The 27949-nt window shown below is 35.0% G+C and overlaps 4 protein-coding genes and 1 pseudogene across 4 annotated transcripts; 3 read left to right on the forward strand and 2 right to left on the reverse strand.

The window, feature by feature from the left end:
- Positions 1 to 989: 989 nt before the first annotated feature.
- LOC139196945 (uncharacterized) lies at positions 990 to 2974 on the reverse strand. The gene is made up of 6 exons (XM_070823309.1): positions 2908 to 2974; positions 2556 to 2767; positions 2230 to 2448; positions 2069 to 2161; positions 1854 to 1955; positions 990 to 1745 (listed from the first exon to the last, which is right to left on the reverse strand). The coding sequence occupies exons 1-6, from the start codon at positions 2972 to 2974 to the stop codon at positions 990 to 992; spliced, it is 1449 nt and encodes a 482-aa protein (XP_070679410.1).
- Positions 2975 to 6543: 3569 nt separating this feature from the next.
- Positions 6544 to 10205, reverse strand: LOC108173568 (uncharacterized). Its single transcript, XM_070823310.1, has 4 exons — positions 7939 to 10205; positions 7533 to 7841; positions 7338 to 7443; positions 6544 to 7236 (listed from the first exon to the last, which is right to left on the reverse strand). The coding sequence occupies exons 1-4, from the start codon at positions 10203 to 10205 to the stop codon at positions 6544 to 6546; spliced, it is 3375 nt and encodes a 1124-aa protein (XP_070679411.1).
- Positions 10206 to 13732: 3527 nt separating this feature from the next.
- Positions 13733 to 16319, forward strand: LOC103420370 (uncharacterized). The gene is made up of 2 exons (XM_008358433.4): positions 13733 to 14132; positions 14326 to 16319. Exons 1-2 carry the CDS (start codon positions 13821 to 13823, stop codon positions 15733 to 15735), a joined length of 1722 nt encoding a protein of 573 aa, XP_008356655.1. The 5' UTR covers positions 13733 to 13820; the 3' UTR covers positions 15736 to 16319.
- A 660-nt stretch (positions 16320 to 16979) lies between these two features.
- Positions 16980 to 18165, forward strand: LOC139196946 (glycosyltransferase BC10-like; annotated as a pseudogene).
- Positions 18166 to 23882: 5717 nt separating this feature from the next.
- On the forward strand, positions 23883 to 27442 carry LOC139197141 (glycosyltransferase BC10-like). Its single transcript, XM_070823855.1, has 2 exons — positions 23883 to 24627; positions 26624 to 27442. The coding sequence occupies exons 1-2, from the start codon at positions 24037 to 24039 to the stop codon at positions 27263 to 27265; spliced, it is 1233 nt and encodes a 410-aa protein (XP_070679956.1). The 5' UTR covers positions 23883 to 24036; the 3' UTR covers positions 27266 to 27442.
- The last annotated feature ends 507 nt before the right edge of the window (positions 27443 to 27949 follow it).

Raw genomic sequence — 27949 nt, forward strand, 5'->3', positions numbered from 1 at the left:
CTGTTGTGCAGATACAAATAAAAACTTTGGCATATAATAACCCCCCACCCCAAAAATCCCCATGTACAGTAGGTTTTTTTCCCTGCCTGGGCTAAATCAAGATTTGAAAATTTAATAAGCCCTCTCCAGTAGTAATTCCATTATGTATTATCTGTTACTGTATTAAATCAAATTCTTTGTCTACTTGCTAATCTCTGGCAAGAGGAATAAACCAGTAGGAATCAAGAATGATAACAAACCAACTCTACACTACTACAATATATGCTATCACCGTCGGAGTCAAAACCGACAAGAAATCAGATTTCTGTCGCAATTTTGGAAAAAATGCGACATAAAACAATGTAATGTCGCATTTTCAAAGCGACACTATTGCTAGCGTCACGAAAGGGCTTTAGCGTCGGTTTGGTGGCTTAAACCGACACTACATAGCGTCGCTTTAAAGCGACACTAAACTAACGTCGGTTTAAAGCGACGCATACTTACACGTTACGTCGCTTTAAGGAAACGTTCATTAGCAATTTAATTGTAAAATATAATTCCTACTGTCGCTTTTAAATGACACTGAAATAATATTAAATCAATTTAATATCCCATAAACCGACGCCAAATAACAATTAAATAAATAAAATATGCAACCGAATAACGGTCTTAACCGACACCACCTTTGTTAATAATAATAAAAAAAACACACAAATCGCATTCTTCTTCGATTCATTGTAACAGAAAAATTTTATATAATTATATTAATTAATTTCAAGGTCAAAAAAAAAAACATTAATAAAAATAATTAAAAAAAAAGTCTGCCAACATACACAATATTGTCCATACATTAATGAAAATAATTAACAATAAAAATAATGTCAAAATATACAAAAACCCATCCGTCATAACAACTACTAAATCCGACATTACAAACATAACATAAAAAACAAAAAAGATAGAACGATTAAAGTATCATATTTAACCGACAAAAAAGCGAACCAAATAAACTACGGAACCGAATCTGCGCCTGAACGTGGCACAGATCCTTCTCGCCCTTGAGGTCCTATATTTGATGCCAACATCCTCGACAAGTCCACATCAGATCCAACACCCGCAAGCATTTCAGCAAACCCCCCAGCTGGAAATTCAGGACAAGGCGCAGCCATCTCGGGTCGATATACTGGCACTTGATAAGGCGGCTCCTGCATGTAAGGCATGGGAGGCTGCTGCATGTATGGCATAGGCGGCTGCTGCATGTATGGCGTGGGCTGCATAGGCAGCGGATACATAGGATACGGAGGTTGCTGATTATAGCCAGCATAAGGATATGCAGGGGGCGGCTGACTTTGACCCGACTGTTGAGGAGGAGGCTGACTCTGGCCTGACTGTTGGGTTCCCGGGCTAAACGGTGGTTGTGGTTGTGCTTGTGGCTGAAATCTTTGGAAAAGCCACGCAAACAACTGACTTTGCTTGTTCTCTAGGTCCGAAATCCGTTTATTGTTATTTTCATCCCTCAATTTCAACTCATTATTTTGAGTCATCAGCAATGCGATTGCACTGTTAGATGACCTCTTGGAGGAAATTGATGTAGAAGACGAAGAAGATGCATAGGAAACCATATCAGGAGTCACCCCATGACCGTATCCTTTGACTCTATTATACCTCTCAGGACCCATTGTGTCAACATACACTTGGGTCCTAAGATCTTCATTATCCTCTTGCCCCGACTGAATCAAAGTTTGCAGATTGCTCTCCATTGTTGCCTAGCATTACAATTTTTAAAAAGAAAAATTCAATCGTAAAACAGAACAATAAGCTATAGATAATAAATTTGAATAATAATGAAATACCAACACAGTAAAATAAATTACCCCTGTACGCTCCGATTCTTCATCAATCCAAGCTTCATTTTTTCGTGTATGACATTCACGAAAAAAGGTTACAGGATCAGCTTCTTTCCCATGCTTCTTCCGCTTTACCAAAAATAAAATTTCACACAAACAATTTTAGGCTAACCTCGTTAAAATTAAAATTTATAACTATTGAATATTTAAAATAACATTTCTTCAAATGGTACAATCCATACATATTCTTGCCGCTTTCTTGCAAAAGATTTTGTACCAGTAGTATGGTTCATTGTTTTCTTTTGCCGATTAATCTTGTTTTTTTCAGCAACCTCCTGAAAATAAAAATAAAAAAATTATTACACAAATTTATAGTTATAACGAAATAAACTACATCGTTTACCTTTGTTTTATCTCCACTCCAGTATGCCAACAAATTACCCCACTGGGTAGGATTCACATCAGGAGGAGGCTGGGGACGCTCCTCTGCAGCTCTGTTGGTATAATATTTTTTTTTTAACTTATTTCTGTACTCCTTATGTGCATGCTCAGCAACCTTAAGCGTCATAAAGCGGATCAAAGGCAATCTTGGTATATCAGCATCTTCAAAAACAATATTTCCCTACATCCATAAAATAAAAAATAAAAAAAATAAATCAACCAAGTCAAATATTATAACAATCATTGAATTATTCTTTCATTTTCTAATAAAAATATAAATACCTATACCTTAATTCTATTCCAAAAAGCTTCCTTATCTACATCCTTAATCTTACGCCAATGCTTCGCCAATGGGAGAATTCTGTGGTCTCTAACCTCCGATGCCACATATTTTGAAAATGCACTAGAGTTATCACTAACGCATTTTCCAGACATATCAAACGAACAAAGCTGTTTCGTCCATTTGGGAACTGAGGGTCCTCGCCTCCGTTGAGAAGTTCCTTGTTCATAACAAAACCACAGTTAAAACAAACCAAAAAAGTTGGAAACAGATGTAAACTTTCAGTTTATAAGGATAATAGAAGATTAAACACAAAAAAAAAAAAAAAAAACGAATCCAATAATAATGTAGAAAAATAACCAGCTTCGACCTCCTCCCCTTCCACATGAAGTTCCTCATCACGTTGAGAATCACAACTACTATCCATAGCAAAACCAAAGGAAGAAGTGCGGAAATAGGAGTGAAGGGAGTGAAGGGAGTGAAGGGAGTGAAATGGGGAGTGAAGGGACTGAAATGGGGAGTGAAATGAGAGAGACGGAAATAGGTCGTAGAACCTTAAATATGCCAAAAAAATTAGCGTCGAAATATGCAACTATTACGTCGCTTCAAAGCGACACCACCTCTGCAACATTTTTGACTAGCGTCGAAATAGGGTAACATTGAGTCGCTTCAAAACGACGTTAGGTCTGACAGATTTAAATAGCGTCGAAATAGAGGCTAATTGCGTCGATTTGAACCGACGTTATTCTGACAGACAGTAATTGCAGTGGCCTCGGAATTGGACGTGCGAATGTGACTGAGGCTTCGAAATATGGGCATATTGCGTCGCTTAAAACCGACGTTATAGTCTGACATTTCTAACTAGCGTCGAAATAGAGAACAATGACGTCGGTTTTAACCGACGTTATTCTGACAGACATTAATTGCAGTGTCCTCGGAATTGGACGTGCGAAAGAACCGAGGCATAGAAATAAATGCCTGCGTCGAAACAATAACTGGTTGCGTCGGTTTAAACCGACGTATAATACGAGGCGTCGAAATAATAAGTGGTTGTGTCGAAATAATAAGTATTTACGTCGATTAAAACCGACGCCACTACTTATTATTTCGACGCAACTATTTATTATTTCGATGCTTCGGTTCTTTCGCACGTCCAATTCTTCCGATCCATTTCCCCGTGCAAAAAAACCGGGAAAATTCCCGCCCAACAAAAAAATAAAAAAAGAGTTTAACTAAAAAATAAAAAATGGAAACGCAGGAGAAAAAAAAATAGTTAAAATAAAAAAAGGTTATTTCTTATAATATTTTAATATATAAAATTTAACTTATACATAATGCTTAATAAAAACACAAATATAATTTTAGGAACATTTTGATATTGATGGCTTATATTTGAATTGTTTTAATCAAACATCTATAATTTTGAAACTTTTGATCAAACATTGTTCGGTTTATAATATCCTTAAATTTTTGATTTTTATTGTAAATAATTGACCAACTAGTTCATAAAATATTATGATAAATATTCTAAATTCACCACAAATATTCTATCTTAACTTATCATTATTCGTTTAAAATGAATTTTTCTTATGCAAATAATTTGTTGTATTAAAACGATACATTCACTAACACTTAAACAGTTTATTCATACTTTCATTAAGTATAACACAAGATTTTGGGATATCCACTAGTGTAAATATTTCAAATTGAAGATCGCATTCATTCACCGTATTCATATAGGGTGAAGGAGTGTACATATAAAAAATCATCAAAATCGGAGTTAAAATAACCGTTACATCGTGATTTTTCGTTAATAACCGTCGAATAAGTTTTTCCCGTTACTGTGTCTCAGAAAGTTTTTTTTTTTTAATTTTTGGCGTATGCGATCTCGAACTATACACAAACATGTTTGACGGTTCGATCGTTGAAATTAGTTTCGTAGAGTTCGTATTCCATCAAAACGATACATTCACTAACACTTAAACAGTTTATTCATACTTTCATTAAGTATAACACAAGATTTTGGGATATCCACTAGTGTAAATATTTCAAATTGAAGATCGCATTCATTCACCGTATTCATATAGGGTGAAGGAGTGTACATATAAAAAATCATCAAAATCGGAGTTAAAATAACCGTTACATCGTGATTTTTCGTTAATAACCGTCGAATAAGTTTTTCCCGTTACTGTGTCTCAGAAAGTTTTTTTTTTTTAATTTTTGGCGTATGCGATCTCGAACTATACACAAACATGTTTGACGGTTCGATCGTTGAAATTAGTTTCGTAGAGTTCGTATTCCATCAAAACGATACATTCACTAACACTTAAACAGTTTATTCATACTTTCATTAAGTATAACACAAGATTTTGGGATATCCACTAGTGTAAATATTTCAAATTGAAGATCGCATTCATTCACCGTATTCATATAGGGTGAAGGAGTGTACATATAAAAAATCATCAAAATCGGAGTTAAAATAACCGTTACATCGTGATTTTTCGTTAATAACCGTCGAATAAGTTTTTCCCGTTACTGTGTCTCAGAAAGTTTTTTTTTTTTTAAGTTTTGGCGTATGCGATCTCGAACTATACACAAACATGTTTGACGGTTCGATCGTTGAAATTAGTTTCGTAGAGTTCGTATTCCATCAAAACGATACATTCACTAACACTTAAACAGTTTATTCATACTTTCATTAAGTATAACACAAGATTTTGGGATATCCACTAGTGTAAATATTTCAAATTGAAGATCGCATTCATTCACCGTATTCATATAGGGTGAAGGAGTGTACATATAAAAAATCATCAAAATCGGAGTTAAAATAACCGTTACATCGTGATTTTTCGTTAATAACCGTCGAATAAGTTTTTCCCGTTACTGTGTCTCAGAAAGTTTTTTTTTTTTAATTTTTGGCGTATGCGATCTCGAACTATACACAAACATGTTTGACGGTTCGATCGTTGAAATTAGTTTCGTAGAGTTCGTATTCCATCAAAACGATACATTCACTAACACTTAAACAGTTTATTCATACTTTTATTAAGTATAACACAAGATTTTGGGATATCCACTAGTGTAAATATTTCAAATTGAAGATCGCATTCATTCACCGTATTCATATAGGGTGAAGGAGTGTACATATAAAAAATCATCAAAATCGGAGTTAAAATAACCGTTACATCGTGATTTTTCGTTAATAACCGTCGAATAAGTTTTTCCCGTTACTGTGTCTCAGAAAGTTTTTTTTTTTTAATTTTTGGCGTATGCGATCTCGAACTATACACAAACATGTTTGACGGTTCGATCGTTGAAATTAGTTTCGTAGAGTTCGTATTCCATCAAAACGATACATTCACTAACTCTTAAACAGTTTATTCATACTTTCATTAAGTATAACACAAGATTTTGGGATATCCACTAGTGTATAAAATTGTTAAAGTTTTTAGAAGTATAAAATTGTTAAATAAAAAGAAAAATAGTGTAATTAACAGCTCAAAAAATTTCGTGAACTTTAAATAAGAATAAATAATCATCCTTTCTTCGCATTAATACATATAATTCACAACAGGTTTTTAACTTGCGTCGAAATAGACTGACATTGCGTCGAAATAGGCTTATATTGCGTCGGATCAAACCGACGTAATCTGACAGTCTGCGTCGAAATAATCTTAGTTTGCGTCGGTTTAAACCGACGCTAAAATGACATTGCGTCGAAATAAGCTTTCATTGCGTCGGTTAAAACCGACGCCAAATGAATTAAAAAAGGGCGAAAAATGCCGCCCAAAATATTTTAATTAAACCGACGTCGGTTAAAAGCGACAGGAAACAAGCTAAAAAAAAAAAAAAATTATAACCCAATATTAAAAATAAAAGGTTTAACTTATATTTAATACTTAATAAAAAAAAAACAGAAATATAATTTTGATAATAATATATCATAACATACGAAATGAAAGATAAGATAATTAATACATAAAATAATTAACATATTTATTCTCCTTCATCATCTGTTAGCTCATCGTCGACATTGGCATGATTAACGAACTCGGTAGGCAGCGCTAATGATTCAAGAAAAGGAGTCTCTTCCACGCCAACCCTTGTATGAAAATTTTCATTATCAAGAATTCGATCATCCAAATTCGGTATGGCATAATCATCAATAGCATCACTATCCTCTAGTACGTCAAACAAATCCCTCGGCTGAGTTCGAACAACTACGTACCAATCTTTTTCAATTGTGTCCTCCACATAAAATGCTTGTAATGCTTGTGATGCTAGTATGAAAGGATCCTCTTTAAATCCCAATTGATTGAAATTCACCATAGTAAATCCATATTGATCGGTCTTCATTCCTCGTGGACTTTCACTATTAACCCATTCGCACTTAAATAACATCACAGCTCGACCCCTATCTTCCGCCTCAGTAGGACCACAATATTTAACCTCGAACATATCAACAACTCTGCCATAACAATTCACTTGCCCAATTGCTCCAGGAACATTTGCAGGTACAAAGACACCACAATTTTGATTCTTATGCTTATCATCCACAGATTTTATACGAAATCTAAACCCATGAACAATGTGACTTTTATATCTACTCACAACCCTACTAGGATAATTAGCTAGCCAATGCAAGTCTTCAGATATCAACGTGTCATTAGCATGATAGCTTGAATTCATCTGTAATAAGTATGAAGATAAAAATTGACAGAATAACTATAACATGTTATAATTAAAATGCAAAACAATAAATAAATAATGTGATTGTTATATCAACTCACATGTTGCTTGAACCATTCTGGAAATTCTTTCTTGCTTAGCTCCTTAATTTGGCGCATAGTTAACCTTTCTCGACGATGTTTAGTTTTCAAGAATTCCTCATGTTGGCTACACAATTATGTCGAAATTTAGATAATTAATTTTTCAAAGTTAAGAAAATCAATAAAACATTAAAACGTGTGATTAAACGTTATTACCTTCTAAATGGGTTCACTTCATCACAATTATTTAGAATATATCTATGGCACTGATCAAGAGTATTTAGATCGAGCTCCACATGTTCTCCTGAACCCATATAACATCCTTTGGAGTCAAAAATTGATAACCCACCAGACACTCCACGTCCAATACCATCTTCATTTCGGCCTCTACGGTTACGACGAGACTCGACACCTCTAAGATACATGGAACAGAAGGACAAGCACTCATCCACCAAATTTGCTTCAGCCATAGAACCTTCAGGACGACCTTTATTACGAACATTGCGCTTCAACGTTTGCAAATACCTATAATTATAAATTAAAGTTATGACTACAATTGTAATAATTATAAATTAAAGTTATGACTACAATTGTAAAAAATTTATAAAAAATTATTAATTACCGTTCAATTGGATACATCCATCTATAGGGAACAGGCCCTGCAAGAGCTGCTTCATCTGCCAAGTGAACTGGAAGGTGCACCATTATATCAAAAAATGCAGGAGGAAATATTTTTTCAAGTTGACATAATGTCAAGGCAATTCTTGAACTCAGTTCCTTGAATCCTTCCTCAGACTCCTTCTTATTACACAACTGTCTGAAAATTGCACTCAACTCTAATAATACCATAGTAACAGCTTTAGGCAAAACCGGGCGTATTGCAAGCGGGAGTAACTGCTGCATTAAAACATGGCAATCATGACTTTTCAACCCATGTATTTTTCGTTCATTCACGTGCACACATCGCGATAAATTTGATGAATATCCATCGGGGACCCGAATAGTAGACAACACATTGCAAAACGCAGTTTTTTCTTCTCTTTTCAACGTGAACAAAGCTGGAGGTAGAAATGTTCTATTTCCTTCTCTACGTGGGTGTTGACTGCGTCTTATGTTCAAGACTTCAAGATCTGCACGTGCAGCCAATCCATCTTTAGACTTTTCTATACCTAGCAATGTTCCCACCAGACTGTCACATATATTCTTCTCGATATGCATAACATCAAGATTGTGTCTAATCAACAGATGCCTCCAATAAGGTAGTTCATAAAAAATAGATTTCTTCTTCCACTGACTGTTACCACTTGTACTGCTCGAAGTTCTTTTTCTGCGTTGCCCGACTGAAGCATTTTTCTTTGGTTTTCCAAAAGTAAATCTCAATGTACAAAGTTCTTCAAGACATTGTAAACCAGTCCACTGCCTTGGTGCACTACGATGCTCACGACGACCATTAAAAGCTGTGGTTTGCCTTCGAAACCTATGATTATCTTCAAGAAACCGTCGATGGCCCATATAACAAATTTTACGACTCGCCGGCAAGTAAATAGATTCTTTATCATGCATGCAATGTGGACATGCTTTATAGCCATGTGTACTCCATCCTGACAACATTCCATAAGCCGGAAAATCACTTATAGTCCATAAGACAACAGCCTTCATCATAAAACTTTGGTTGGAATACGCATCATAAGTTGGAGTGCCCACCTCCCACAACTCATTCAACTCGTCAATCAGTGGACGCATGTATACATCAATCTCTTTACCAGGACTGCGCGGTCCTGGTATTAAAAGAGACAACAACAAATTTGGTTGCTTCATGCACATCCAAGGCGGCAAATTGTAAACAGAAAGCACCACCGGCCATGTGCTATGATCATTCCTCATTTTTCCAAAAGGATTAAATCCATCACTGGCCAACCCTAATCGAACATTTCGAATTTCTGACGCAAAATCCGGATATAAATTATCCAAATGCTTCCATGCTGGAGAATCTGAAGGATGTCTCATAAACTCATCTTTAGGACATTCAATTGCATGCCACCTCATATGTTCAGCCGTATGCTTCGACATAAAAAATCGTTGCAATCTTGGTTTTAAAGGAAAATACCACATAACCTTAGCTGCGATCTTTTTTCTCGACCTATCCGCTGCGTTGGTAACTTTATATCTTGATTCACCACAAACCGAGCACACGGTCAAATCCGAAGTATCTTTCCAATAGATCATGCAATCATTGGGACATGCATCAATTTTCACATACGTCAGACCCAAGTCATTTATAAGTTTTTTTGCCTTATAACATGATTCAGGCAAACAATCCCCTTCAGGCAACATTCTTTTAATTAACTCCAGTAAAGTTGTGAAGATGTCGTCTGGCATTCCCGCTAAACACTTGATCTGATACAGCCTTACAACTGCTTCTAATTTCTTAAACTCCTTACACCCTGGCCACAAATCTTGATCTGCCTCTTCAAGCAACCTAAAAAAAGTCTCCGCCTCTTCTGGACACCCTTCCCCAATAGACGGTTCAGTAGACGGCCCAACACCTTCTTCTGTTAATGGTTGGACAAATACATCATTAAGAAAGTCATGCATACCAATCACCTCATCTCCTGTTTCTTCTTCTCCAATTGCCACATTTTGCTCTCCAATGTTTTGCTCGCCATGATGTCGCCAGCAAGCATTTTTATAATCTTTATCCATATCATACAATATGAGATGTTCAATAATAGTGTTCCTAACAAAAGTATATCGATTACAACATCTTTTGCAAGGACATCTAAACTTATCAGGACCAACACCATTTGCAACTGCTTGATCCAAAAACAAATTAATTCCAGCTGTATACGCTTCAAAATTTCGAGGTATCGTCAACCAACTCTTGTCCATGTTTTACCAGTTTACGAGGGTAAAATATTACGCTGACACTAAGATGCCTACAATCTTGCAATCCCTATCATGTAGGCATAACTATTAGAATTTTCAATTTCTATCTTTCAACCCTCGAACTCTATCACGATCACGATTGCAATCTTTTAATTTTCAACACCTATTGTAGTAAAAACAAATTAAAATAACAACAAAAAGTTATCAAAATTATGCTCATCTAATCCATTCTAGTAAATAACAACCAAAAGTTAACAAAATAACAATAAATTAAAATAACAATTATAGTGCAAAAGTTATATTTAATATTGTTAATTTAACATAAATGCTTATTTAAATTATTCATTCCATTTTCTCATAACAATTCAAATTGTAAAAAAAATTAATTTAACATAATATATTCTTATATTACTAAAAATGATAAGTTTATGTTATATTAATATTGTTAATTTAACATACATGCTTATAAATATTATTCATTTCATTTTCTCATAACCATTCAAATTGCAAAAAAAAAAAATTTAATTTAACATAATATATTTTTACATTACTAAATATTATAAGTTTATGTTATATTTAATATTGTTAATTTAACATAAATGCTTATAAATATTATTCATTCCATTTTCTCATAACAATTCAAATTGCAAAAAAAAATTAATTTAATATAATATATTCTTATATAACTAAATATTATAATTTTATGTTATATTTAAGATTGTTAATTTAACATAAATGCTTATAATTATTATTCATTCCATTTTCTCATAACAATTCAAATTATTCTCATCTAATCCATTCTAGTAAATAACAACAAAAAATTATCAAAATAACAACAAATTAAAGTAACAATTAAAGTGCGAACAAAATTAATTTAACATAATATATTCTTACATTACTCAATATTATAAGTTTATGTTATATTTAATATTGTTAATTTAACATAAATGCATATAAATAATATTCATTCCATTTTCTCATAACAATTCAAATTATTCTCATCTAATCCATTCTAGTAAATAACAACAAAAAATTATCAAAATAACAACAAATTAAAATAACAATTAGAGTGAAAAAAAAATTAATTTAACATAATATATTCTTAAATTACTCAATATTATAAGTTTAAGTTATATTTAATGTTGTTAATTTAACATAAATGCTTATAGATAATATTCATTCTATTTTCTCATAACAATTCAAGTGACAAAATTAATTATTTCGCCTAAATATGAAGTAATTTAACAAAAATAATAGAAATTTATCTAACTACTTAAATTACAATTTTTAAATAAATAAACTTGTGTATTATACAATTTAAAAATTAAAGAATTTAGTGATAGAAACCTGAATTATAGAAGAATTCCGTCGTCGATCAATTCTTTATATACTCAACCAGCTCAAATAAATTCCCTACAACAATAAATTGTATCAAAATATTAAACATAAGAGGAGAAAATAAAAATACTACAAGCAAGAAAAATTTACCTTTGTGAAGAATGAACTTGGAAGAACTCGGAATGTGAAGAATGAACTTGGAAGAACTCGGAAGGTGAGAGAGAGAAGGTTTGTGAACCGTGAGAATGAGATAAATGCAAGAGGAAAAGATGAACACGGGTGAGTGAATATAAAGACGATCAATCTGTCGCTTACAACCGACACTGGGTTTCAAAATATTTAAAAAAATAAAATATATGTCGCTCAGAACCGACGTAGGATTTAAAATATATAAAAAAATCAATTAGTGTCGCTTCTATATGCGACACGCATACTTAATGTCGCTTAAAAGCGACACTGTTTTATTAAAAGCGACGCCAGTATTTAAAATTATTAAAACGTGTGTCGGTTATAAGCGACATTAAGTATGCGTGTCGCATATAGAAGCGACGCAGACTTTCTAAATCCGACGTCATATTCAGTGGGTGTCGCAACTCTCTTGTGCGCCACTATATGATATTAAACCGACGCAACAACTGACACTATAGGGTCCTTTTGTAGTAGTGCTATATAAATCCGAAAAATCTAAAGGTTTTCTCAGACCGTAAGTCAGTTCTTCTAGGAAAAACCCAAGCCAAACCCTAAGGACGTAATCGGCCAATGACTTTAGAAATTCGCACTTTTGGACTGTTTGGACTGTTTTCCGATTTGGACTGTTTACTATAAGAAAACCCCAGCCAAACCTGCTCTATAATCCGATTTGGACTGTTTTCTTTCCTCTTTCTATCAATATAACTGAGTGCACCCAACTCCCTTGTGTTCATATAGGTTTGTTGCGTAGAAAGAAAAGAGTTATATACAGTATACGATGCGTGTGTGTCAACGAACTAGGGTTTAGGGTTGAAGTGTTAATAATTGAGCAACGTTATCGGATAAAATATAATTAAAAAGATCTCAAGCACCAGCAAAGTATCTGATTAATCGTAACGACGCATGTTGTTTTTGATTTGATGACGCAAATCCCCAATTTATCTGTCATCAGTAGCTAATTAAGTATAAAAAACTAATAAAGATTCGGATTGTCAATTAGCTAAGACGGGTGTAAGTGCAACTTCCTCTTTGGCACATAAACTGTGTATAAGTGGCACAATCTAGTCCATACAATTATCCTAACATGTCCACGCAAACTCATGTTTGGATGAACCAGTATGAGGTTTGAGCAATGAGTATGGAACAAAGGAGCAGTTAGTCCTTTAGTGAAAATGTCTGCAAATTGTTCTCTGGAACAAACAAAGGAAAATAAAGCTTCAAAGACTTTATGTCATCTCATATTTTTAGAACAATGTTATATAATGTTGGCATGAAAATCAACGTTAAACTTTGAGCGGCAAACAGTCTATGAAGAGTCACACTTTAAGAGATTCTACTTGGCATTTCTCTAATGACTATATATAGAAGTTTTCTTGTATTTATTTTTGGTCAAGAACCAGTATGAGATTGAATACATGATTGACCAAAACCAAAAGTGTTCTATAAAAATAACCCTCAACTTGACGACAAAATTGATAAATTTGTCGATAGGGTTAAATTGACACATTATAATATATTAGGTGGTTCAAAATCAAATTGAAATTGTAGTGGCAAATCAAAGCATGAGCATTGATAAAATTTGAACATATTTTTCATTAGCCACACTAACCGATTTTTCTTGAGTACCAAGGCACAAAGAGCAGTACATTTTTTTTTTCCGTTGAATTTGATCTATTGACTTAAACTAAATAACTAAGAATTGTAAAATCGAATTCAACAATCAAATTTTAAAAGTGTATATTTAAGTTACATTTCTAAGTAAGACCGTTAGATCATTTAACGTAACAAAATCTATCTAATGACTTTTATTCAAATGTATAACTTAATATGTGCACTAAAGAAAATTCATGAGCATAAATACTGAAGATAAAATTGCACTCTAATCCTAACCGGGTCGAGCAACTGGTTGTAGCCCAAAATATTTCAACTTAAAAGCCCACAAGAACATAAGACCCGACCCAACCCGCCCAGTCATATTAAATCACATGAATAAATAAATAAATAGAAAACTGACACCAAAGCAAAAAAACCGATCACTCTCCTCCCTCCTTCGACGGACCACCGTCGTCTCTGCAATTGCGCCGACGACCCATGGACGAGATGACGAAGAAAGAAGCGGCCACCGCGTGGGGCTGGCTGCTGGAAGCACTGGCGGGATTCAAAGAGGTTGGGTTGCCGCTTTTGCACGATTTGATCGAAATGGCTCCCGATTTACCCGATGATTTGGAGAGGAAAGTGAGCGAAAGGGTCGCTCTGAGAACTTTGGAGGACTTGTTTCCTCCTCGCAACGATGTTCTTGCTCTTCTGCCCTCGGCCTCCGCTTCTTCTTCAACCCCAAGTTCGAAATTCAGCTTTGATTTTTCGGAAAGATGCGAAGATGTTCTGCAGCGCATTATCAATGAGGTATGATTTGAAAACCCAACTTTTTTTGTGTAATTAGTTCAAATTTTTCTGGGTTTTTTGTATGTTTAGATATTAAGTTTAAAGTTGGATTTTTTTTTTTAGTTGTAAGAATTTGTATGAGGATTGTTGGCATTCTGGGGGTTTTGTATGTTTAATTGTTGAGTGTGAAGTTGGAATCTGTGTTTTTGTGCAGACGCCGGAATGCGATGTGAAAACGGGCGGGCCGGGGCTGTTGAAATGGGATGTTCAGGCTTTTATTTTGCACAAACGGGCTTCTATGCCGAAATGTCTTTTGGGGCAGATCAAAGATTCGATTCTTGACGGTACGCATCCGTATGCTGATTTCTTGATACGAAAGAGCGGATTAGCATCAAATAGGGACGGTTGTAATGATGGAGTTTCTGTGAGTGGTTGTAGTATGAGGTTTAAGGGGAGCTGCTCTAATGCTCGAAACACGAGAGTAGAGGGGAATGATGCAAATGTGTTGCCTTCGAAGAGGGTCAGGATTTCTTCGGATGGAAATGTGGCTGCTGGGAACTGTGTTAGGGTAAATGATTCTGATGATTCACTTAGAATTGCCATGAAGATGAATCGGGTGCAAAACACAAGAGTAGAAGGAAATGAAGCAAATGTACTGCCTTCGAAGAGGGACAGAGTTGCCCCGGATATTGGAAACCTGGTGGATGAAAACCCTGTTACCGTGAATGATTCTGACTATCCACTTAGAAGTGCCAAGAAGATGAAGTGGGGAGCCTCTTCTGTTTCGCAGTGTGTAGAACACAACCCAGTTTCTTTACCTCAAAGAGAGCAGTTGGAAGATTTGTCTGAAAGAGATGTTTCATTTATTGAGAGTGAAAGGTGTGTTTTGGGCCCGAATAGTTGTGGACTGAATAGAGAGGACAGAATCCCTACGAGTCAGTTAGAAAGTCCTTGTGCTGCTGAAGGCAGAGATGATGTTGAACATTGTCTTGAAGCAACAACATCGGGTGTTGTTCATCCAGTTGAAACCCAGCATACAGTTTGTGCGAAAGACTCTGATTGTAATAGGGAGCATGGTTCTCATGTTAAAGTAGTGCATGCTGTGTCTGCAGATGGATCCCCGCGGAAGACAATTGCTGATGGAGCCACAGAGATTATAGATATCCATTCCGAGTCAAGGGATAGTGATGAGCGTAATAATGAGGGGATTGATGTCGCCACAAAGAAGCATGATTTTTTTACCTCTCAATGCACATTAAATCGTGCTTACTCAGAGACAACTGATTGGATGGAGCAAAATATTTGTGTGAAGTGTAATGAAGGTGCTCAGCTGTTGATATGTACTACCATTGATTGCCCTTTGGCATATCATGAAAAATGTCTTGGTTCCGAATTCATTTGTTATGAGAAGGGTAACTTCATCTGCCCCTTATGCTCACATTCGCTTGCTCTTAAGAAGTACCTAGAATCTAAGAAAGAAACTTCTCGCTTAAGGAAAAATCTAGATACCTTTATGTGTTCTGTTTTGGAACAGCAGCCAGTGGAATTTCTAGGAAGGAATTCTGATGACGATCTTCTTGAAAAAAGTCTTCGGAATGGGAATTTGGGGGAGAAGCATGTGTAGATGGAGTCGATGACCTTCAATTTCAGAATATGGTGGTAACCAAGTACCATCTCCTATATGTTTTGACGTCAATAGGTTTAGAGACAATGGGAAACAGGAACTGCATTGTGTACAAATACTATCGGATGGTGAGAATGAAGGTGAACAACAGAAGATAACTTTGTAATGATTTTTACCAGAACCTCAGCTTATCTCATGCAACTCTAATCCTCCTCAAGAGGCCTCGAAACTTTTCTCTGCCTTAACTATGGAGTTGCCAGGCAGGTGCAAGGGCGTATTCTAGTTTGTGAACTTGAAATTGATTCAGGGCTTACTCCTTAGGATGACTATGAAACTCTACTATTTCCTATTGCGCCAAAGGAGAAAAAGCCCGTGTACATGCCTGGCAACTCCTCAGCTAAGGCGAAGAAAAGTTCCGTTGCATGCTGAGGAGGAAGAGTCTCTCAAGATTAGGTAGCTTATTTCGTAGAAATCATTACGGAATGTCAGCTATATGTAATCTTTTGGTAGCTGGGATGACTATCTTAGTAAAAACCAGCTGTGTGTATACAGTTCTTGATGATATTTGATAGATTTTTGGGATCTCTCTCTTTTTTTTTCTTTCTTTTCTTCCAGTTATTCTTTAATTCATCTGTTGTTATAAAGAACTCTCTCTCTGCTGCTGTCTGAGTCTTTTCGGTCGAAGCCATTGAAAGCGACTGTGGGTAAAAAGAGACCATTCTAATCGTTTTGCGCCCATACCTGCGAAACCCTTTTCCTGCCCTGATCTCTTGTGCAACAGCCAAACTAACTCCGTGTCAACGAAAGCGGATATTAGTCCTGCTTCCTAGAGAATCGGTTTCGGTTTCGGTTTCTGCTGAACTTGCCCTTTCGTCTTCTCTGAAAGTCGGTTTCATATCGTATTAGTATGCATGAGCCTCTTCCTACGAGTAAGATGGACCTTTTGTATCCAAGAACGAACATTGTTGCCCCAAACCAAGGAGCTTGCTAGCCCATACCAACTTGGTGACATTTACACCCTAACGTCCAAGTTAAACTTTAATTAAAACAACTTGGAATGAAAGTCAAATACTATTATGTCTGGTATCGTTTTTAAGATTTAACGGTTAGAAACTTCGGAGTATACTATAAAATCTTCAACTTGCGATTGCAAATTTAGACTTACTAATGCTCGAACTGGTGAAAGAGCAGCCAAGAAATGTCAACTCTTTAAGAGATCAAAGGTGCTGACCAAGTCCTAATATATGCAGTTTAGCCATGCCTTTCTTCCTGTGTTTTTGTGTCATTGGTTTGTCCATTGGAGTCATGGTCAGTTTATACTGCAAGTGCAAGACCTTCTTCCTGTTCACCTTACAAACCACTTTAAACTCTTCCTCCTCGTCACCGCTATTGCCGCCAGCCTCAATATCACAGCTTCTGCCACAACCACCCCACCGCCGCTTCTCCCTTTACCGGACAACGTTACATCTGATACTGAGGCACTTTAGGTGCACAAGATGGATGATGATGGTGAGTTGTTTTGGAGGGCATCGTTTGTTCCGAGGATTGGAGAGTTTCTATTTAACCACGTGCCTAGAGTTGCCTTCATGTTCTTGACAAAGGGGGCCCATACCTTTGGCCCCATTATAGGAAATGTTCTTCAATGGCCACGAAGGACTGTACAACATATATGTCCACCCTCATCCTTCATATGTTGATTCATGGCGTTCAAATTCTATTTTCTATGGAAGGAGAATTCCAAGCAAGGTGAGTTAGTTTTGAACTTTTTGTCGATAAAATGGTCAACTCGAATCATGTAATTTGTCACTTGTATATAAATTACGGCTGTTGTTATTTGTACCACATTTACTGATTACATTATTGATCACTTCTCTAATAGAGGCGGTTGAATGGGGAAGACCTACAATGATTGATGGTTAGAGACGACTACTAGCCAGTGCCCTCCTAGACTTCACTAATGAGATATTTGTGTTACCATCTGAGTCTTGCATACCATTGTTCAACTTCACCCTAATATACAGCTACCTCATGAATTCCAGTGAAAGCAATATAGGTTCATACGATGACCCGAGGAAGGTGGGTCGGGGCAGATACAATCTGAAAATGTGGCCTGAAATCAACATATCGGATTGGCGCAAAGGCTCCCAGTGGTTCGAGATCAACCGGAAGCTGGCAATTGAGATCATATCAGATAACAAGTACTACCCCATATTGAAAGAGCATTGCAGCCCTCCTTGTTACATGGATGAGCATTACATCCCAACCCTAGTAAATATTCTTGGCCCTGAAGAAAACTCGAATCGAAGCGTTACTTGGGTCGATTGGTTCAAAAGTGGCCCTCACCCTGGAAGATTTGGGAGGAATGATGTTTCAGAAGAAATTTTGAATCAAATAAGATTTGGCTTGTTCTATGTGCTTTTTATTCCCTAGGAAGTTTATGGGAGGGGGTGTGATATCCACATCACTTTTTTTACTTCTCACACATTCTTCTAATTTTCGGTCATCGGATCGGATGAGTTGAAAAAGATCAAAGGTCAGAAATTAACAAATGGTATGTGAGAAGTAAAAATGAGTGTGGATAACACACCCCTTATGGAAGACGCTTCACAACTTCTCTTGCAAATTGCACCCTTGTTATTAAGGCCCCTTTCATAATGCTTTTTAGACAAAATGATTCCTGAAATTGACATAACTTCTCACTTTGGTCATGAGGTTTGATATCGATAGAGTGGTCCCTGAGTTTTTCCACCATCAATCATTTTGGTCATTTTGTGGAAAATCTCCATTAAATAAAAATAAAATAACAAAACTACCCTCAAATTTTGTAAATCATTTTGGGCCATTATTATTAAATTGAGGGAATTTTGTCATTTGTGTCATTATTTAAAATAATTTTACACATAATGACCAAAATGATTGATGGTGTACAAACTCAGAGACCACTTCTATCGATTTCAAATATCAGGAACCAAAGTGAAGAATTATATCAATCTTAGGGACAATTTTAGCTAAAAAGCCATTTCAAAATTATAACGTGTTTGTTTTGTGTATCCAAATAGCATTACTCAATTTATATTACTTTTGTACAAATTTGGTGAATTAATATGTATTTATGCATCTTACATAATATTAAAAAAATAAATTAAAATGAGCGTTTTTATTTTAAAGGTTAATGAATGAGCATTGAAAAGTATGAGAATGTAAAGGTAAAAAAATCTCATCTTCGTGAAATGAGTAATTTTGCAAGGGCTTTATAAGAGGTTGGGTTACTTATCATATTGTCAATTGATTTTATGATAAAACCACAACTTTTGTCATATTATTCGAATAGATTGGCCCACGCGTAAAGTCCAAAAGATCACACGTGCCCCATATCTTGCAAGGGCTTTATAAGAGGTTGAGTTACTTATCATATTGCCAATTGATTTTATAATAAAACCACAACTTTTTTCATATTATTCGAGCAGATTGGCCCACACGTAAAGTCCAAAAGATCACACGTGCCCCATATCATCCAATTTGTATTGTTCAAAAGCCAGCGTACTCTTATATACATGTTATTACAAGTTTACAACCTATTTAGAGTGCGAAAATAATTGAATGGTTCAATGAATTCCACTCCAATAATATAAGGATGTTGCAATATAAAATGTTTGATTTTTTTTAAATGATATTATTTACACTAAAGAAATGGGGAGGGGTTAATTCTCAAACTTGACCAATCATAATAATATGATTTAAATTCACCTTTAGCGAGAATCGAACATAAACTCTCTCTTAAAAGTGCAGAGGAATACTATTAAACTGTAGTATTAAGTAGCATTATTTCACCCTTATAATATGTAGATGTATAGAAGTGATTATTCTTCGACAGATAAACACTTTAAAGTTTAGAGTTGTCATTGCATATCTGTATTATGTTGTTTTGTCTTTCTACGTAATAAGTCTGAGAGTACATAAATTAATATTACAGCAGCGCATCAAGCTATACATGTAGCGTCACCTTTTCTATTAATCACATGGGGCAAAAAGTTCAAGCACAAAAAAGAAAGGAAATTGCAGGCGTTTTGTGACTAAGAAGTCATTTGCAAAAATCATTGTTCTTGGACCCTATATTTTATTTGCCTTCATCACTTTCTATTTTGTTATAAGGGTAAACTGTCGGTTTACCCCCTGAACTTTCACCTCACTTTCGATTTCCCCCCTGAACTTTTCTATTGGAAAATTAAGGACTCAAACTAATTTTTTTAGCCAATTTGCCCCCTACCGTTAGTTTTTCATATATTCCATCCATATTTCCGTTAAGTGAGACCATGTGCATAACATGTGAGGATAGTTAAGTCATTTCAATTTAAAAATGATTAAAAACTGAAAATAAATAATAATAATAATTTTCCCTCTATTTTTTCCCGCTAATTCCTATTCTCAATTCTAATTTTCCCTCTCATTCTTATGCATGAGAAATAACATATGGTGTTATTGTCTTCATAAGTAGCTAAGTTAATCTTTTTTTTGAAGCATGTACTACCATTTTTATTTTCTCTAACAAATTAATAATTTGACAAATGCTCATGGTGCTATTGTCTCCAAAGCAGTGCATTAATATAAGAAACATGTCCATAAAAAAGACTAGGGTTTCTTATATTAATGCACTGCTTTGGAGACAATAGCACCATTAGCATTTGTCAAATTATTAATTTGTTAGAGAAAATAAAAATGGTAGACAATAACACCATATGTCATTTCTCATGCATAGGAATGAGAGGGAAAAATAAAATCGAGGATAGGAATTAGCGGGAAAAAATAGAGGGAAAGTTTTGTTTTTTTTATTATTTTCAGTTTTTTAATCATTTTTAAGAGTGAAATAACTTAACTACCCTCACATGTTGTGCACATGGTCTCACTTAACGGAAATATGGATGGAATATATGAAAAACTAACGGTAGGGGGCAAATTGGCTAAAAAAATTAGTTTGAGTCCTTAATTTTCCAATGGAAAAGTTCAGGGGGGAAATCGAAAGTGAGGTGAAAGTTCAGGGGGTAAACCGACAGTTTACTCTTTGTTATAATAATCTAAATATAATGTTGGGAGGGCAAGTTTCATTCTTAATTTTTTAATCATTCGTTTCAACGGTAAAAGATACAAATTTGTTAAATAATTGAGCATATATTTGGACCTTATTGGAGGCATCTGTTAGACACAATCTTGATGTTATGCATATCGAGAAGAATATGATAGTATGGTGGGAACATTGCTAGATATAGAAAAGTCTAAAGATGGATTGGCTGCACGTGCAGATCTTGAAGCTATGAACATAAGATGTAGTCAACACCCATGTAGAGAAGGAAATAGAACATTTCTACCTCCAGCATTGTTCACCTTGAAAAGAGAAGAAAAAACTGCGTTTTTCAAAATGTTATCTACTCTTCGGGTCCCTGATGGATATTCATCAAATTTATCATAATGTGTGCACATGAATGAACGAAAAATACATGGGTTGAAAAGTCACGATTGTCATGTTTTAATGCAGCAGTTACTTCTACTTGCAATACAGTTGATTTTGCCTAAAGTTGTTACTATGGTATTATTAGAGTTGAGCGTAATTTTCAGACAGTTATGTAGTAAGAAGGAGTTTGAGGAAGGATTCAAGCAATTGAATTCAAGAATTGCCTTGACATTATGTCAACTTGAAAAAATATTCCCTCTTGCATTTTTTGATATAATGGTGCACCTTTCAGTTCACTTGGCAGATGAAGCAGCTCTTGCAGGGCCTGCTCAATATAGATGGATGTATCCAATTGAAAGGTAATTAATAAATTTTTATAATTTTTTTACAATTATAGTCATAACTTTAATTTATAATTATTATAATTTGTGTTTCGTTTATAATTGTGGGTATTTGCAAACGTTGAAGCGCTATGTTCATAATAAGGGTCATCCTGAAGGTTCTATTGTTAAAGCATATTTGGTGGATGAGTGTTTGTCCTTCTGTTCCATGTATCTTAGAGATGTCGAGTCTCGTCGCACCTGTAGAGGTTGAAATGAAGATGGTATTGGACATGGAATGTCTAGTGGGTTATCAATTTTTGACTCCAAAAGATGTTATACGGGTTCAAGAGAAAATGTGGAGCTCGATCTAAATGTTCTTGATTAGTGTCATATATACATTCTAAATAATTGTAATGAAGTTAACCCATTTAGAAGGTAAGAACGTTTAATCATACGTCTTAATGTTTTATTGGTTTTATTAACTTTGAAAAATTAATTATCTATATTTGGACATAAATGCCCAGGCAACATGAGGAATTCTTGAAAACTAAACATCATCGAGAAAGGTTAACTATGCAACAAATCAAGGAACTAAGCAAGAAAGAATATCCAGAATGGTTCAAGCAACATGTGAGTTGATACAACAATCACCTTATTTATTCATATTTTTACATTTTAATTATAACATGTTTATAGTTATCATGTCAACTTTTATCTTCATTCTTATTACAGATGAATTCAAGATGTCATCCTAATGACACGTTGATATCTCAAGACTTGCATTGGCTAGCTAATTATCCTAGCAGGATATGGAGGAGGTTGCTGATTAGAACCTGTACAATTAGCAACCTCCTCTATATCCGATGTATTTGACATAGCCCATGGCATACATGCAGCAGCCACCCATGGCTTACATGCAGCAGCCACCCATGTCATAGGTGCAGCAGCCGCCATATCAAATGCTTGTATATCGACCCGGGATGCCTTCTCCTTATGGGATTTGCCCAGATGTTCCAGTTGGAGGTTTTTCTGGAATGCTTGCAGGTGCTCCATTAGATGTTGCAGTATAAAATGTTTGATTTTTTTTAAATGATATTATCTACACTAAAGAAGTGGGGAGGGGTTAACTCTTAAACTTGATCAGTCATAATAATGTGATTCAAATTCACCTTTAGCGAGAATTGAACCTAAACTCTCTCTTAAAAGTACAGAGGAATACTACTAGACTGTAGTATTAAGTAGCATTATTTGACCCTTATAATATTTAGATGTATAGAAGTGATTATTCTTCGACAGATAAACACTTTAGAGATTAGAGTTGTCATTGCATATTTGTATTATATTGTTCTGTCTTCCTACGTAATAAGTCATGTGAGTACAGAAATTAATACTACAGCAGCGCATCAAGCTATACATGTAGCGTTACCTTTTCCTTTTTGGCTATCTGATTAGTAGGAGGACAAACATGGGGCAAAAAGTTCAAGCACAAAAAAGAAAGGAAATTGCAGGCGTTTTGTGACTAATAAGTCATTTGCAAAAATCATTATTCTTGGACCCTATATTTTATTTTGTTATAATAATCTAAATATAATGTTGGGGAGGGCAAGTGTCATTCTTAATTTTTTTCAACGGTAAAAGATACAAATTTGTTAAATAATTGAGCGTATATTTGGAAAACAGTTCTTCACTATCCTAGATATAGGATGATGTTATTCACACTTATTTTTACTTTTCATATACCACTTTTAATTTTCAACCGCATGATTGAATGAATTGAAGAAAATCTATGAACTAAATTTAGCAAATGTGTGTGAGAGGTAAAAAAATGGTGTATGAATAGCACTACATAATATATATGGTAATTTGCCACAAAAACTTCAAACTTCAAAGTTGTATAACCTTGAAAACACTTTCCTTGTTTAATCAGATTTATATCCTAATTAAGACTTAATTTCTTACACAATTCAAGGAATCCATATTTCTCATATAATCCCCCTCTTTTACATACGTTGTCTTCCCCACGACCAACTATACAACTTCATTATTTTTAGCCCAACTCATTATTCTTAAGGAAAAATAAAACCCAACTCATGATTTAATTTCCTTGTTTTATACCCTTTTTTATGTACACTAAACTATCAGAGAAATTTTTTGATATATTCAGAACACTAAAATTCACTTTCTATATACTTAGGAATTAAGATTTATCCCTAATTAATGATGATGGTCCTTGTTAATCTTACTTGTAATTCCCTTTTTAGGTTAATTTAATGCTCTATAACCTTTCATGTGAACAAATAAAAAATAAAAAGCTAGTGTGACGACGAGATCAATTTAAGAATCTTTTAAAGAGAGGGAGGGTCAAGAGAGAGAGAGCAGCCCCAATAGTTCTTTGAAGCTTGCAAATTAGATTTAAATGCTTCCTCCTCCTCTCTTTCTCCCTCTCTAAGGTTACCACATTTTTCGTTCGTTTCATTTCAAAAACCAATCAATCAAAACACTTATCATTTTCCAAAACCCTCTCCCAAAAAAATGAAGACTACGCAGCAGCAACACCACCCACCGCCTTCATTTCCAAAGCACTTCCTCAATGCCCAAATCCACCTCCATAAAATGATCTCAAATTTTCTAATCTTTGCTTTCGGTTTAGCCCTAGGCGCTTCCCTCAACATCTACCTCAAAGATTTTCCCTTCCAACTTTATTCAACACAAAACAAATACTCTCATTTGTCAACAAATAATCCATCATCTTCTTCTCCACCACCACAATCTCTCAACATCCCAACAAATCAAACAAAAGCCAAAACCTCCGCTGCCGGCCCGGCACCACCAATAGGGTTGAAAGAATACACAAAGTCGCCGAATATCTTGCATGAAATGGACGACGATGAGCTGCTGTGGAGAGCTTCGTTGGTGCCGCGGCGGCGGGGTTTGCCGTTTAAACGGACTCCGAAAGTTGCATTCATGTTTTTGACGAGAGGGCGGCTGGCATTGGCTCCTCTGTGGGAAATGTTCTTCAAAGGACATGAAGGGATGTACTCCGTTTATGTTCATGCCAATCCGGATTTCAATGACACCATGCCTGAAAACTCGGTATTTTATGGCAGGAGGGTCCCGAGTAAGGTCAGTTTATCATACTACAATCCTAATTTTTCTTGATTAATTTTGATCAAGTTACAAGTGTTTTTATCTAATTTACAGAAAAAAGTGGAAAGATATGTGATTAAGTTGTAGTAGTTCTAAGCAATGCTGACTTTGCGTGAATACATATATAGCAAATTGAATTATGCCACACCAATATTTAGAACTTTACTTTTGATTCATTAAAAAATAAAATTTAAATGATGTAAACTTTCAAAGCCAACGTTTCTGGATGTTCTGGTTAACTGACGGTAGGGAGTGAATGCGTTATGCTAGCTTCACTAATTTGTGTGTACTCAATATGTTATTTTTTTAGTTACAATGATATTCTACCTTGAAGCGGAATTGTTTGAGTTAAGTCGTACAATGAATTATTTATAATTAGGTCTATATTGATCTTGAAACCTCTTATTTATAAGCTACAGGTGAAGAATAAAAAGTCATTAGACAGGAGTACTACACAATATTGCTTTAATTCAAATATTCGAATTTTCTCCGCAATCAAACCTGTACAAGAAAGTAGTTGTTTTTTTCCTTCTTTTTCCTATTTCAGTGAAGTTTTGCAAAACTATTTTAATTTTCTAAATTTTTATATTTATATTTAACACTAAAGACTAATTAATTAATTCTTTTCAATATTAATTAGTTAGCCATTTTTAGACACCACCTTTGGGAGAACTTGTAAACTCGAATTGATTTTGCTTGAGATTTTGAGGCCATTATCTGTATATGGAAAAGCCATCAGCCTTGCCTCATAACACGCCTCATAAAGTGGAGAACTTCATGCCCATGTTTCCTTTTCTATCTTGTTGGTCTGTAGTGTTGTTGCATTACTTAAATATTCATTCTGCATAACAAGTCTTTGGAAGACCAAATCATCATTTGTTTATGAGCCTATGTATATGTGTGATTCTGCAATCTGGCAGGTTTTTCCATAAAAAAGCAAGCTTCTCTTAATTACTCAAGCTTTTCTTCAGAAGTTATTTATATTGTTTTTAAAAGGAACTGAATTATAATATTGATAGTTGACATTCTTTTCCATGCATTATGTTTATGGAATGATATGTATAATACCTAAGTTCCATAATATATAAATTTCAAAACTTAATTCACTTTATAATATATATTATGGAGTGCAGATCTTTTCATTCTTATAATAATTGGCATTACTGTTACATATGTTGAGAAAAAATTGGACATAAGAACATGGGTAAACAAATGAGTTTTGAAGTCGTGGAGGCATGAACAAATAACAAATGAGTTTTGGGAAATTATTTGGTGGGTGATTTTTTTTTTTGTTCAAAATAATCCTTACACATGAGTACTTTATAGGTACCAAAATGTCAAACACCACATATTTTTCCAAAGTCTGTTAATTTACATTTTAATTTCCCTTATTGTTTTCTTCTAATTTTTACATTTCAGAAAAATATTAATAAATTTGGCATATGGATTGAGTGGTGGACTCAATTTTGTTGCATATGCATTGCTTGGATTCTACTCTTTTTGTAACTCCCTAGAAGATCTTTCCAAATTCCTTTCGTATTGTTTGTCTCTTTCTCATGCATGCTTATCGTATCAAAGTGAAGAAAGTAAGCAAAAGTGGCCATTAGTTTCTTTCTTTATGTAGTTAGCAAGTAACAAAAAGTAAGTATATAGCAAAGTGGAACATATCAAATTCCAGAAAGAGCCTACTTAGCTAGGGTAGCCAATCCCTCTTAACAAACGTAACATATTAGCATAACATGTCATATTTTTTTCCCAATATTGAATGTCGAACATATTAGGTTATGACCATGCTTTTAATTTGTATTAGTGACTTTCTAGTGTTGAACGTCAAACATGTTAAGTATTAGACTGTTAGTTTCTCAATTATGTATATGAGAATTTAATAATGCAGCACAATAAATTGTAACAAAGAACATTTTGTTTAGTGTAATAATGATCGACTACTAAGTCCAATTGTTAATGTGTGCAGAATGTGACATGGGGTGAACCTAACATGGTGCAAGCAGAGCGTCGCCTATTAGCCAATGCTTTGCTTGACTTCTCCAACCAACGTTTCGTGCTCCTCTCAGAGTCATGCATACCACTCTTTAACTTCAACGTAGTCTACAGTTATCTCATGGACTCAAACCAAACATTCGTGGAGGCCTACGATCTTCCTGGTCCGGTCGGCCGCGAACGGTATAGGGACAAAATGAGACCTCAAATCACTCTCGACAAGTGGAGGAAGGGCTCACAGTGGTTCGAAGTGGACCGTGAGATCGCGACCGAGGTGGTTTCCGATGAAAAGTACTTCCCTGTGTTCACTAAGTATTGCACCCCCTCATGCTACTCCGATGAGCACTACTTGCCCACATATGTAAGCATCAAGTTTTGGAAGAAGAATTCTAACAGGACGTTGACTTGGGTTGACTGGTCCAAGGGTGGCCCCCATCCATCTAAGTTTATGAGAACAGATGTGACGATTGATTTCTTGAAGAAGCTGAGACATGGAAGCAAGTGCGAGTACAATGGGAAGCGAACCAATATTTGCTATTTGTTTGCAAGGAAGTTCTTGCCGAACTCTTTGGATAGGCTGCTGAGGTTTGCTCCAAAGATCATGAAATTCAATTGATTTTTAAGGTTTAGAGGTTTTTTTATTTTTTCTTTTCTCATCATTCATTTATCTGTAAATTAAAAAGGTTTATGGTTGTTTTTGTCATTAGTTTTGGAGTTCTTTTTTGTTGGGATAATTGGAGGTGTATAAGTTAATTTTTCAAGATAATTGTGATAGTGTGATATTTGTGACATCCATTTTTTTGTTTTCTATACCGTAAACTACTTAATAGCACGATTTAAACATATATCGCACAACTCTTCCAAATAAAGAGGAACTTACTTATACTCTTCAGGATATGACGTTTTAAGGCAACGATAAAATGATATGTGTTAAAATCAATCTTGTAAAATTGAGTAATTGAAAGCTTAGATGAGAGTAAAAAGTTGATAAGCCCTTAATAACAGTTTCTAATAGAGTACGGTAGGAACAACGTTGGACATATTTACCAAGCCCTCCTCGCTAGTGGCTCGACGCGGATTTGTTCAAAACTTGACAGACCCTGACAGGCCCAGTCTGCATGTGAAATACGGGTTGGGTTGCTTAAGCTGGCAAATTACAAAAAATAAGTAGAAGAAACCCAAATCATGCAGGGAAGATTCTACATAATTATGAAAGGCTACTGAATAATGTAAATATTCAATCGTAAAGAAAAAAGAGAAAGTATTGTATATTCAGTCAAACGCAGTACCTTTTTTTTTT

The sequence above is a fragment of the Malus domestica genome, chromosome 06 (assembly GCF_042453785.1).
Source record: "Malus domestica chromosome 06, GDT2T_hap1".
In the NCBI taxonomy this organism is placed as follows: Eukaryota; Viridiplantae; Streptophyta; class Magnoliopsida; order Rosales; family Rosaceae; genus Malus; species Malus domestica.

What these genes read in the sequence shown, in the direction of transcription:
- LOC139196945 (XM_070823309.1), bottom strand. Translation starts at nt 2,974, where the DNA reads ATGGATAGTAGTTGTGATTCTCAACGTGATGAGGAACTTCATGTGGAA. An exon ending in GGAGTGGAGATAAAACAAAG is followed by an intron (nt 2,162 to 2,229) that starts GTAAACGATGTA and finishes TTTTATTTTCAG; the next exon opens with GAGGTTGCTGAAAAAAACAA. An exon ending in AAGAATCGGAGCGTACAGGG is followed by an intron (nt 1,746 to 1,853) that starts GTAATTTATTTT and finishes TTGTAATGCTAG; the next exon opens with GCAACAATGGAGAGCAATCT.
- LOC108173568 (XM_070823310.1), bottom strand. Translation starts at nt 10,205, where the DNA reads ATGGACAAGAGTTGGTTGACGATACCTCGAAATTTTGAAGCGTATACA. An exon ending in TGGATGTATCCAATTGAACG is followed by an intron (nt 7,842 to 7,938) that starts GTAATTAATAAT and finishes TTATAATTATAG; the next exon opens with GTATTTGCAAACGTTGAAGC. An exon ending in GAAGTGAACCCATTTAGAAG is followed by an intron (nt 7,444 to 7,532) that starts GTAATAACGTTT and finishes ATAATTGTGTAG; the next exon opens with CCAACATGAGGAATTCTTGA.
- LOC103420370 (XM_008358433.4), top strand. Translation starts at nt 13,821, where the DNA reads ATGGACGAGATGACGAAGAAAGAAGCGGCCACCGCGTGGGGCTGGCTG. An exon ending in TGCAGCGCATTATCAATGAG is followed by an intron (nt 14,133 to 14,325) that starts GTATGATTTGAA and finishes GTTTTTGTGCAG; the next exon opens with ACGCCGGAATGCGATGTGAA.
- LOC139197141 (XM_070823855.1), top strand. Translation starts at nt 24,037, where the DNA reads ATGAAGACTACGCAGCAGCAACACCACCCACCGCCTTCATTTCCAAAG. An exon ending in GCAGGAGGGTCCCGAGTAAG is followed by an intron (nt 24,628 to 26,623) that starts GTCAGTTTATCA and finishes TAATGTGTGCAG; the next exon opens with AATGTGACATGGGGTGAACC.